Source organism: Elgaria multicarinata, chromosome 2 (genome assembly GCF_023053635.1).
Source record: "Elgaria multicarinata webbii isolate HBS135686 ecotype San Diego chromosome 2, rElgMul1.1.pri, whole genome shotgun sequence".
Lineage (NCBI taxonomy): Eukaryota > Metazoa > Chordata > Lepidosauria > Squamata > Anguidae > Elgaria > Elgaria multicarinata.
In genome coordinates, this window is record NC_086172.1 from 77450123 (window position 1) to 77462806 (window position 12684).

Below are 12684 nucleotides of genomic sequence, written 5' to 3' on the forward strand. Positions count from 1 at the left end.
AGTAAAATAATAGCCCAGCTAACTGATAATGGAGTTTGTCTGCAACTATGGCAGATAGTCACCACCGTGCAAGTTGGCAGGTCTCACCTTTTGCAAATATATACCATGTATTTGCAAATATATACCATATATATACAATATACTCAGGATATATGTCAACAGTGTGGAGGATAATGGTGTTTATATTAATAATGGTGTTTATATCAGCACCATGTACATTGATGGTGCTATATAAATAATAATAATAATAATAATAATAATAATAATAATAATAATAATAATTAGGCATAATATAGTTCCTATATAGTCTTCCATATGGGCAGCACTCAAGGGCAGAGCTGTTAATTTTCAATTGCAAGAACTAGGTCATTCATGTCTCTTCAGACTATTCTCCAGACCTAAAATAAAATATTCAAATGTACTTCTAGAGTAACATTGAAAATACTTTTTTCAGAGATCAGAATATCACTAAAACAAAGTAAACCTTTATCTTTCTTCTGTTGAGCCCCAGCTGTATTTTAAAAAGTCACACTTTCATCTGCCACACACTAATACAGGGATAGACAACTTGTCCTCCAGATGTTTTGGCCTCTAACTCCTATCAGCCCTAGACAATTGCTGATAGTGGTTGAGAAGAGGGAGGAATATTGTTGGTATTGTCTAGGTAACACCTCTATGATGTGAAGGAATGCATGTAAACAACCTCTGAGGATACTGTAAAACTAGAGTTTACAAAATGTTACGGTCACATTTGTGTTACATTGTTTACCACTAATTGTTAAACTTCTGGAGCTATATTTCAACACTGTAATATAGGGGAGAAATGTTTTCTTCAGCTGCACGAGGACAAGTTGGCATCATCTGGGTTTCAAGTGATAAGACGTAGTTGCAGCTATGATTGATATGTCTACATCACTGAAGTAACATTTTTCCTTAGCAGTGCTTCAGGACTACACAGACACAAAGCTTGTGGGGGGGGACCACTTTTTTGATTGCTCATTACATTTTACCAACTCTTGCAGAGTTATTTTGTGAAAGATGCACATTTTATATCCCTCCATTTACCCCCACCTCTAAAATGCACAAATGTTAGGACCATTAATAGTTTTCCCCGGGGAACGAGATTAAATTTGGCCACTTGGTTGGGCCCCAATTTCTTAAACTGCCATTTAACGAAGAAGGGTTGCATGTGAACATATAGGATACTAGCAGAACTGTAAACATCAGAAGGCCTACATCTCCCTTGCATTGAGGTGAACAGTACTGATGATGGTGGCAGGCTGACATTTTAATTGAGTCACCTCCCTGTGCTATAGTTGGATCAGTACTGAAACCTGCTCCAAGCATCTACTTTATTACTACGGTGCTAAAATGAAATTGTCTAAATGTGCAAGAATCTTGGCTTATTCTAGGGATTTTCAACGCAATTAATTTATAATCTTTCCTGAAGGTTGAGCATTTGATGTTAAGGTAATGCATTTTTCTAGTACTTCAACTGCAACATTCTGGATCGGAAATTTTAATTTATGTTGATGGTGACAAAGCAGCACTTCATAAATAGGAAGCATCCACACTTTGACATTGCTTCAGCAAATTGTCAGTACTGACAGGAATAGATTCTTCCAAGGAGAACGGGTAAAAACTGATCATTTTCTTCTTACTATTTTCTTTTCCCATGAAAACATCAGATCACACTTTCTACTTGTCTCTTTCAAAACAGACATGCTCTCCTTATGAATGATGTACTATTTTAAGCTATTTTGTTAAAAATTGATCTGGAGTTTTAACAAATCTTTCATTTTATTAAAGATAATTCAAAAACTGTCACAATAAATAAGTTTACCATTAGCGCCCATATATAATACAGTACAAGGAAGGAGATAATACAAAATAATTCAGTAGAAAGATGGTAGGAACATGCAATGTACAAACATTTTTTCATTACTGGAAATCACTGCCACCCAGCTCAGCACAGACTTTGTTGAAGTTTAAATTAACTCAGTGCCCCCAACATATTAAAAAAATGCCTACCATCTCCTGGTAGGGAATGTTTTGGATCATTATGAAAAAATAGAATTTGTAATAATAGCACCACCAGTAGTGCATAGGGCTCACTATAACCCCAACCAACCCATGCAAAGCAAATGCTTCACAGATATTCATGCCAGTTATGCACATTTGCCACAAGCACAGTTTTTGAAGTTTTCTCTTCAAGGGCCATTAGGCACAAGGTGATTAAGTGAGGTCACACAATCAAGGCCATTTTGCTAGTTTCGACGATACAGAAGATCTCGTGTTGCCTTATTAACCTGGTTTTGGTAGAATTCTAATTTGTCATGAACCTTCTGGTATAGCTAGAAAAGAAAAGTAGCACAATTATTTTCTGAGAGAATGGGAATAAAAATATGACTGCCCTTTATTACATTTATATCACATTTTTTCAGCCACCATTGGCTCCCAAAGTGGCTTAAAACAATTAAAATCTGATACAATATAAAATATTACAAGATTGGGTGACATGGCTGTCTCTTTGGACCCTCAACAGTTGACAGTCCAAGTTCCAGGGTCTTCCCTCCACTGGAGAGGGGGCAGGTGAATGAGTTGCAGATTGCCTTGGGGACTGGTTGATGTTATATATACAAGCTTTATGAACTTCCTCATTCATAAAACAGGAGAAATATCTGTAACAGGTCAATTTTTATGACAATATTTTGCCCCTCCCCAAGTGTGCTTGGGTTTGCTGGAGGATAGCCCTCATTTTCCTGAGCTGGTTCCTCAGGAAAATGAGGAACCACTTTTCAGGAGGCATAGTAAGCATATAAGCTGCTATCATTAGTCATCAAAACACTGTGAAGACAGCTGTAATTTTATATGTGAAAATATTTTACCATACTCAGGTCTTATTTCCTTGTTATCATTCATCTTGACCTGACAGATGATGGCTATACAAGATGATTTTGGCTTATTAAGTCAAAATATGTAGAGGCCATAATATGCACAGGCCATGCATGCATCCCTTTTGCCACAATCCACGATTAAACTAGGAAGCCTCTAAGTAACCATCATTTCCAATTTCATACAAATTGGGAAATGAGTCACCAGCTTCAGAACAAGCCAAGATATTTAACTTCAAACTGTAGTTTAATATCCTGGCTTGTACCGAAACCTGGTAACCATTGTTTCCTGGTTTTTATGAACTGAGAAACTACGGTTAATTAGAGGCTTCCTTGATTTCATCATGGTTCACACAAAGAGGAGCAATGAGGCTCCATGCATGAGAAAGAATACTCTGAACCAGCTCTTTATTTGCAATTAGAAATACTCTTCTAATTTTTATTTGTTGGTGACTTCTGTAATGCTGCATTATTAAAAGTAAATTTGATTAAAATATAGTAAAAGCTATTTTGAGTTGAATAAGCAAATTCTACTTTTCCTTAGATATACTTGCCACTGTGTTATGGTAATTAGTTGTGCTTTCTCCCAGTGCCTGAAGAAGCTGGTCAATTGCAGAATATGGAAGCCAAACTATTGGCGTTGTAGCTGATAATGGGAACTAAAAAGAAAATTAAAACTTTAATACTACAGGGTAGCATACAACATATAAAATCCAGAATAAGGGCCTAGGGAAAACCTGAGTTTACCACAAAAAAAGTAATACAAGTAAAACAATGAAGAGACACAACAGACAAGAAGAGCTTGAGGATAAGGGATCAGTCCATTAAAAAAAAAATCAACCTGGCAGGTCAAATACCTGTGGGAAAAGAAAGGGCTAGTTGGCAGAAAGCCAGGAGCCAAATAGCTCTCCTTGGGCCAGGAATTCCAAAATCTATGTGTGGCCACTGAGAAGGCCTTTTTACACATTTTTGTTTTTAAGCTATCCATTAAACAGAAGGTGCTTGGTTTTTAAAGGCTCCATCTTGATCCAGCTACATTATAACAGTCACTTTTTAAAAGCCTGAGTTTCTTTTCAGCTCTTTATTTTTAAAAATGGAATAAAAAGTGATGGAATATAATTATATAGTGAATTGAACTAGAGAAACAGCCATTGTACCTCAATGCCAAAGTAATCATGTCCTTTTCCAAGTAAGGCATCCACATATTCCAACACCAAATCCACAGCTTCTTCCAGGAGGTCGTAGTTCAAATAAAGGCGGAGAAGTTCAGCAGCATCTACTTTCTGTAGAAAAACAAATAAAACTAAACAGGCACTAGCTAGTACGGTGCTAGAGCAATATTCTTATATTCAAGCAGCCTGATAAATGAATGATGTCGCCCTCATTGCTGGTGGAATCTACATGAACCTAACACATTGAGCTGGTTTCCGCATAAGTTCTCCATGGGGCTTCTCATTGTGGTGCTGGCCGTTTTGAATATTCAACCCATTTTGTTACATCTGAACCCAGTGTGGGTAGGTTGTTGGGGTGGTTAACAAGCCACCCTCAATAATAAAATAGGTCATGGGTTTGTTTATCAATCAATTTTGATAAAATGCATGTCAATCCCCGCAGGGAAATTCACCTACGGTGGCTTGCTGTTATGTGAAACCAGGTCACGGTAAACATAAAGCAATGCAACTACTTGCAAAGAAGATTGCAAATTCCCTTCTTTCTTGAACTTAGCCCATGGTTAGTTCGCCTCCCTGCTGCTTTTTCAGATCCCCATATGTTGCTTCCAATTTCCACCCTCTTAAACTTTTGCAAGTTATTTCCATTAGTTGGCAAAGACTACAAATACATAAATAACTTGGTTATAGGGTCTGAAACAACCTTGGTTGCCTTGGTGGATGATCTATATTGCGAGCTAGACAGGAGGGGTATACCAAAAGATTCTGCTAGTTCTCTCAACAGTCTTTGATGCTGCCAACAATGGTGCCATTCTGGGGCTGGAAGTCATTGTGTTGCAGTGGCTCTGGTCCTACACGGTGGGCCTGGGGAACTACTGCTCAGCCCCTTGGACACTGGGGTGAAGAATCTCAGCTGGATTGTATCTCCAAAGCTGTTTAACAACTACAAAAAGCTGTTGGGAAAGATCATGTGGGGGGCTGGGTGCTTGCCATCAATGTGCTCATGATACCCAGGTCTGTGTATCTGTCTATTAGTGTCTCTCTCTCCCCTTTTCAACTGGTGCCCAGGAGGCTGTGGAAATCCTAAACTACTGCTTGAGCACAGCGATGGATTGGATGTGGGCTAACAAGTTGAGATTTAATTTGGACAAGTCAGATGGTAAACAGACAGATTTCAACACTTCCCCAAATTCCATTTCAGCTTTTTGTGAATCTTCTTTACCTTAAGAATTCCAGTAGGTACCCAAGATGTAGTTATCCCCTTGAGTTATGTACTTTTCTCAGATATCTAGCTCTTAGGAAGGGTTGTGATAGTATCCAATCACATTACTTAAAGCAAACAAGAAAAAAAAACCCAGTCCCTCTACTACATTAAGAGCATTCCATTTACTGACAACAGTGCAGTCTCTAGTTTCTTGATTACTAATCCTTGGAAATTACTAACAACTTTGAATCAGACTATAAAGAAAATCTGAAACCTGTTTAATACACAATTTAAGCAGACACCTGGAAAGCAATGGTCAGTTTTGTACACCCATCCTCCCTCAATCCCAACTTAGTTTTGCACAAATTTATATACTTACTTTATAACTGTTGATAAGCCAGTTAGGCAAGGGCACCCCATGAGACAGCAACTTGTTGATTACACAGCGATGGTATGGGCTATTCTGGAACGTGTATCTGTCCAGGTAGGAGGATAAGAGACGCCATGCTTCATCTGTTGCACTGCAATGGATTTGGAATAACTTTTACTATTTACCAGTTAGATATAGATATAAATATACTGTAGATATAGAAAGAAGCATGCATGTTTCAGATTACCAGTGAAAGTCTCCCTTCCCCAATTTATGGATGGTTCACAGAACTGGTTGAAACAAGGCAACTACATACTGACTGGGCTCGCATGATTGGGGAAGGAAGATAAGCCATTGTAGCTTATTTTCCCACGCTGCACATGCTGATCACACACCATGTCATACCATAATTACCCATGCCAGGTGCAATTTGTCATGTCATCTAAAACCAGCGAGGCCATGTGGCTGGTGGGTTTACGTACCACCCCATAACCCACGGCTTGTTCTAGGGTTGTGGAGTTTGTCACTCACCCCCACTGCACACCCTCACCAGGTTCAGATAGGACAAACCACTCCCAGAGCAGGTAAATATGGTAATGACATGGTGTGCAACCGAGACACACAGGGGAAATAAGCTACGATGGCTTATTTTCTTTCCCCAATCATATGAATCTGGCCATTATTACTACACATGCTTGATCCTTAAACTGAAGTTACTGTATTTTATTAAAAAGAAATCTTCCATGCAGATTTATCAGATATTTGATTATTCTCTTGCAAAACATACATTACCTGGTCTTCTTGGTTGTGATGACTGAGGAGAACTGATTGGCAGCTAACCAGTCCCATGCTTCTGTCAAAGCTGCTTCCCCTCCAAACTGGAGTTTAATACATCTGGAATACATACAAGCCGTCTATATATGAAAGTAGTAACTCTAAACCTATTATAAAATAAACAACACCACTAAATTATTTGCTTCTGCCAAAGAATACATGAGGTTATCCCATTGTATCCTCACAGCAACTTTATGAACCGAGCTGAAAAATAGTATCATGACCAAGGCCACCTAGAACGTAAGAGCCATGCTGCATCAGACCAAAGACCTATGTAGACCAGCATTGTGTTCCCACAGTGGCCAACCAGGTGCCTATCAAATTAAAGCTGATATTGGCACCCCAATCAAATTAAAGCTGATCTTGATGTCTATATACTGCACATGAAAGTCACAGATTCAGTGCTTGCCAGCACCACCATAGCACAAACACACTGATCTAAGGCTCGGATCTTCATGATCTTTAATTGGGATGCAACCAAAACAAATACCAAGACAGAACACAACAGTGGATACACCGGTGACCTTTGTAAAAGTCATGAGGATTCTTATTTTTGTGCCATACTGGCTCTGGAAAGCACCAAATCCATTAATTTCACGGTTTAGTCCATGGAGATATTTGTGATGAATGAGCTTGTGTAAAAAATTATTTATTTAGATTTCTACCAAGAAAAATAGTACTCAAGGAGATTCCTTAATATCTCAGACTCCTTCCTTACCAACCTTCTGGTCAGGACTCCACTCATAGGCTTAGAATTTGTTTTATTATCAGACCATGTGGTTTCAATTGAAAAGGTATGTACTTTCAAATCTAATTTTAAAGGAAATACTTTTGACAAAAAATCAATAAATGTTTCTTGGTATTTCAGCATTCATGTTATATATGCGAATAACGCCAATAATCTGTTACATACTTGAAAGTAAGCGCCTCAAACACAGGTCTTAAGGAAAGGTTGTAGGTCTGGCAGAGGGAAATGGCAGTGTCAAAGAGACCAGCCTGCACCAACAGGGTAACCAACTCCTTCGGGGATGAGTTTCCTGGAGAAGTAACAAAACAGGATAATGCCATTTCAAAACATATATGCTCAGGTTTGCCGTAAAACACAATTATACACTTTCATTGATTAACATAAAACCTACTCTGATTTCAATAACAGTAATTAATAATCCAGACCAGGGGTGCAGGGCTCAGGTCCAAGGGGCTAAAGCCAGCCAACCTGGGACCCAATCCAGTTCTCCAGGGTTCCTCAGACTGCCCTGCCCCCTTTCCCCCAACTACTGATTATTTGATGATTTCCCAAATTTTGCGTGGTTTTCTCCCTATTCTAAATATTAAAATGCCACTCCTAAGTCTTAGTTACTGGCAATAAAAACTTTATGCTGGTATTTTGGCCCCGCCCCTTCTGCCTCACATAACACACACAGGCCAGGAAAAGCTGGGCACAAGCACTTATTTCCTGTGGATTACTGATAACCCACAGGAAATTAACATTTAAAGCCCTAAACAGCTTGGGGCCAGGTTATCTGAAGGAACGCCTCCTCCCATATGTACCTGCCCGGACCCTAAGGTCATCTTCAGGGGTCCTTCTCCGTGAGCCCCTGCCAAAGGAAGTGAGGCAGGTGGCTACCAGGAGGAGGGCCTTCTCTGCTGTGGCACCCCGGCTGTGGAATGAGCTCCCTAAGGAGGTTCGCTTGGCACCTACATTATATGCTTTTAGACACCAGGTGAAGACCTTTTTATTCTCCCAACATTTTAACAATCTATAAATTTTAAATAACATGGTTTTAAATTTGTAATTTTGCATTGCTGCTGTTTTTATCTGGTTGAGTTTTTATATTGTATTTTATATTATGGTTTTATACTGTTGTATACTGTTGTTTTATACTTTGAATGGTTTTAATTTTTGTGAATCGCCCAGAGAGCTCCGGCTATTGGGCGGTATAGAAATGTAATAAATAAATAAATAAATAAATAAACCCACATGCAGACTATATGCTGCTTGCTCCTGTACAAAAGGATTTAAAGTAGAGTATAAATTCCAACCTTACCTGTAATAGCAGTTGTTGATGGATCATGCTGTGCCAAAGTTAGCCGTATGCGAGCCAACATACATTCTCTTTCCAAATCCTGTAGCTCCAAGATTTCAATCTGACTTCCCGCTGTACCAAAATAAAATTTAATTATACTGTGGCAAGCTCAAAAGACTGCTTTTGAGAACTTAGAGCATAAATAGGCAATATATTGATAAAATTCAGCACTGTAATGAAGGTAGTATACTAGTTGTGTTTTAAGTCAGCCTCAAATTTCACACAAGTTTCCTGATATTAGACTTTCCCAATCAGCCCCCAAAATTGAGCACCAGTGTTCAGCTGGAAGTGATAATTTAAAGCCAAACTGAAGTAATGATTTCCCACTGCAACAAGGTCCTTTGAACTTTTTTTGATATTATTATAGATTGGTCTATAATAGTTCACAACTATTGTGAACAAATTGGGTGTTGATCAAGTTGGGTGACAGACTGGTGTGCCACACTCACATCAATGGGGCACCCCAGTCAGCTAGCAAAAGCATGCATGAACACAGAGAAAAACTGAATATGTGAATGAGATATGGGAGAACAGGAAGGAGCAAGACGAGCACAACAACCATGAAATAAAAACCACACAAATACATGATCTGGAAAGCCTGCAAGTCAGACATAGCTTAAGCTGATCAAAATTTAACAACAGAATTTGGAAGTACACAGAACCACAAACCACTCACTTGGGGCAGCAGCACACTCTCCGTCATGAGTTCGCTTGGGGGATGCTCCTGGTCGTTCATACTAGTATGAGACAGAAAAAGCGCTCTAAACTTCACTGAATTTAAAAGTCTTTAATCTCTACATCTTCATTACTACTGAAACATAATCAGAATTGTGTGTACTCTCTCCCCAGATTTCACTACAAAAACATGTAAATTGGCATCCTCAGTTTGTCAAGCCTCCCCCACCCATCCCTATTATATTTCTAGCAATTATGGCTATAGAGAAAAGTTTGGACATGTGGCCAGTGTCTGCTGAAGGTCTTAAAATCCACAGCAGTCATGGGGAAAGTTTCAGCTTCACCAACAGTTCCTTGCCATTTCCCCCTACAACCCTGCTATTCACCATCGCCAACAGCACAGCTATCTAAAATTCCTTCTCGTTATGTTCCCCACACATCTTTGCCAAAGACAGACTGCCAGTAAAGGAGATTGAATCCTGAAAAGGGGAAGTTCCATACCACTGCACCAGAAGCTGGTTGTACTATCCATGCATATTCAGGGCGAATCAGGCGCAAACAATTAATTGCTGCAAGGTAACAGTTTGCTTGCTTCTGCAGACCAGGGAGGGTGCGAACTTCTCTGCCAAGGCGCATTCCATATTCAAACATCACTGTTCCAGCTGAAGAAGACAACAGACAATACATCAGAACAGCATCTCCCCCTGCCACTGAAATTTGCCAGCTTCAGAACAGAATAACCTATAGTAGGAAGGAGTAGAAACAATTTCCATACTATAATTTAAGACTAGTAGACCAAAAAAAAAAAATCATAAGCAGTAGAGAAATTATTTATTTATTTATTTCATTTATATACTGCCCCATAGCCAAAGCTATGTAATGCCTTGTAATGCTTCAAAATGTAACACTAGGTCAGGAGATATAACCACAAGATTCCACAGAACGGAGAAAATTAAGTGGGTGTCTAAGGGTACAGAGCTGTTTTATAGAAGTTTAACTGCCCTGACTTCCCTCAAAGAAACCTGGGAATTGTACCTTAATGGAGATGTTGAGAATTCTATAAATGATCCTACGGATTTCCATACCAGAGTAAGAATTCCCAGGTTTTCCTGGAAAGAGGAACTAGCAAACCAGTTTAAGACTGATTTAAGCCTGGTATTAAGAGAAGTCCTCAACACATACAACCTGGATATGGGGATAGATGCCGAAGCTTCATTTGCATGGTTAAGAAACAAGTATTGGTGCTTGAAGCAGGCAGAGTGCATCTCATCAGCAGAGGGCATTTGAAATTAAGCTGAGGGGTGTAAGTTTCCTCCCCCCACACTAAAATAAGGTATCCAAATCAAAATATGTCCAAGTTATTGAGAAACACAAATAACTGGTAAACACAAAAAAGGAAAACACAACAATAACCTAGAAGAAAAACTAGTCACCTAGGAGGTACAACCCAAATAAATGCAGACACAGAACTGAATATCAGAATGACAAAGAAGTATGAACATCAGGAAAGGTTATACTCTAATCTTCCAAGGATTGTTGAGAGGAGTCATAAAATGTATCAGAAATTATTCTTCATAAAGTGATGGCTCACATGTAATGCCAAACAATGGTTTGGCATTACATAACTGAGACTTAAGCTTGAACACTTCCCTCTCTTTAGACTCTTTAGTTACTTCCTAGTTCACAGAAAACTGGTTTGCTGTTGTATCTAGGCTGTCACACAAAGGTTTGCACTTGCTCTCCAAACCAGAACTGTAAACCAGCTTGTGATCCTAATTTGGACGGCAAACACAAACCATGGTTTATCAATTCAGATGTAGCCATTTTCCACAAAGCAGGAAGTAGCTAATTGATCAGAATGTGCAAGGGGAAGGAGAGAGGAAAGGGAAGAGGCACATGAAACCAAAAATGTAGTCATTTACTTACTACACATTTAAACTGGCCAATAACTGAAGTTTTCTGGGTGGTATATAATTAAACACAAAATACAAAGTAGCAATAAAAACAGCAGCCAGATAAATCAGCTAAAAGACAAAACCAACAGCAGCACACAAGAAAACCAAATGGAAAACCAACAGTAGGAATAAAACAGTGTGAAGATCTAAAAGCAGATCTTAAAATCCCTGAGATAAGGAGGCTTTCACCTGGTGTCAAAAACACTATAATGTAGATGTCTCACTGGGGAAGGTATTCCACAGACAGCGCACCATTGCTGAAAGGGCTTTTGCACTGAATGCCAAGCTATAGCTTGGTATTACAGGTGAACTAACCCATTAAGTGAAGAATCTTATGCTATCAGGGGCAGGGAAGGTGGAGGTGAGTGTGTGTGTGTGTGTGTGTGTGTGTGTGTAGAAACAAACAAGACCACCATTGAGTTGTAGAAAAATGTTTCCTCTAAGAACAAACACTATAAAAGCATAGTCCAAGCCTCCACCATGGATGCGTGGTGTCGAACTCTCAGAAGCATGTGAGGCATTCCTTTCAATTTTACACTTTCATTCAATTATGGGTAGATTCTGTAACTACATAGTACCAATCCTGCATTTTTAAGGTAAGGGGAATGCAGGGGTGGGCACTTTCAGTGGAGAACTGGTGAGTCGGAGAGCTGCTAAACCACTCCTATGCCTGACAATTCCCCCCTGCAAATCTGCCCTCAACTGGTTTTCCTCCACCTCTGAAATCAGCAAAGTTTCCTCCCATAAATGTCACATGGATCAACATTTGAACAGTTGAGGAAATTTCCTCTTCATATGATCTGTCATACCTTTCCGGTAGTTATGGCGATAAACGTGGAAAGCATATAGCAGTTCATAGTAATTGTGTGTCATCAGATCTACTGCCCGAGCACGATATTCAATTATTCCCACAACCTATAACACAGATAGTAGTTAAACATCACTAAAGAGTTCCACATACCCCTCCCTTGCTCCGTACGAGAGCCAACTATTTACCTCATTCTGAAGATTCACATATGGAAACTCTACAAGGTCCTGCAGCTGGGAGCGTTCACAAAGAACTACCACCAACTGTCGTAAACAATCCAGCTGCCTAGGAAGGAAAAAAAGCACTAAAATTTTCAAGCACTGATAGGAAGTGAGTAGTTTATAAAACAAATTCATCTTATAACTGAGTAATTCATAAGCAAAAGGATTCCAGCATGTTATGGTGTTAGATGCCCATATGGTGTGATTTACAGTAAATAAGCCACTGGTTAGCAATGGAATCTAAGAGCAATATGTGTGGCTGGAAACAATGTACACAACTTTATAACAAAACAACTTTATAGCAATACAAAGTGCCAACTTACTTTCTCCCAATATGTAGTGATTTTTGTCATAACCCCCTGAAGAAAGCCACGTAGAACCCAGAACTGATTCAGACATGCACAACTACATCACTTTGATTCACAGCTGAATGTATGAACTAGTTCAGTTTAAAAAAAGGCTGTTTA

The 12684-nt window shown here is 39.2% G+C and overlaps 1 protein-coding gene across 1 annotated transcript in view; it reads right to left on the minus strand.

The window, feature by feature from the left end:
• Nucleotides 1-1781: 1781 nt before the first annotated feature.
• Nucleotides 1782-12684, minus strand: part of NUP160 (nucleoporin 160) — a 35928-nt gene continuing 25025 nt past the window's right edge. The window contains exons 26-36 of the mRNA XM_063116817.1: nt 12185-12281; nt 11998-12103; nt 9735-9895; nt 9235-9295; nt 8520-8630; nt 7385-7508; nt 6430-6531; nt 5647-5788; nt 4052-4177; nt 3449-3553; nt 1782-2354 (exon numbers count right to left, since the gene is read on the minus strand). Of these exons, the coding sequence (XP_062972887.1) occupies nt 2268-2354; nt 3449-3553; nt 4052-4177; nt 5647-5788; nt 6430-6531; nt 7385-7508; nt 8520-8630; nt 9235-9295; nt 9735-9895; nt 11998-12103; nt 12185-12281 (1222 nt within the window). The 3' untranslated portion in view covers nt 1782-2267. The remainder of the gene's footprint in view (nt 2355-3448; nt 3554-4051; nt 4178-5646; nt 5789-6429; nt 6532-7384; nt 7509-8519; nt 8631-9234; nt 9296-9734; nt 9896-11997; nt 12104-12184; nt 12282-12684) is intronic.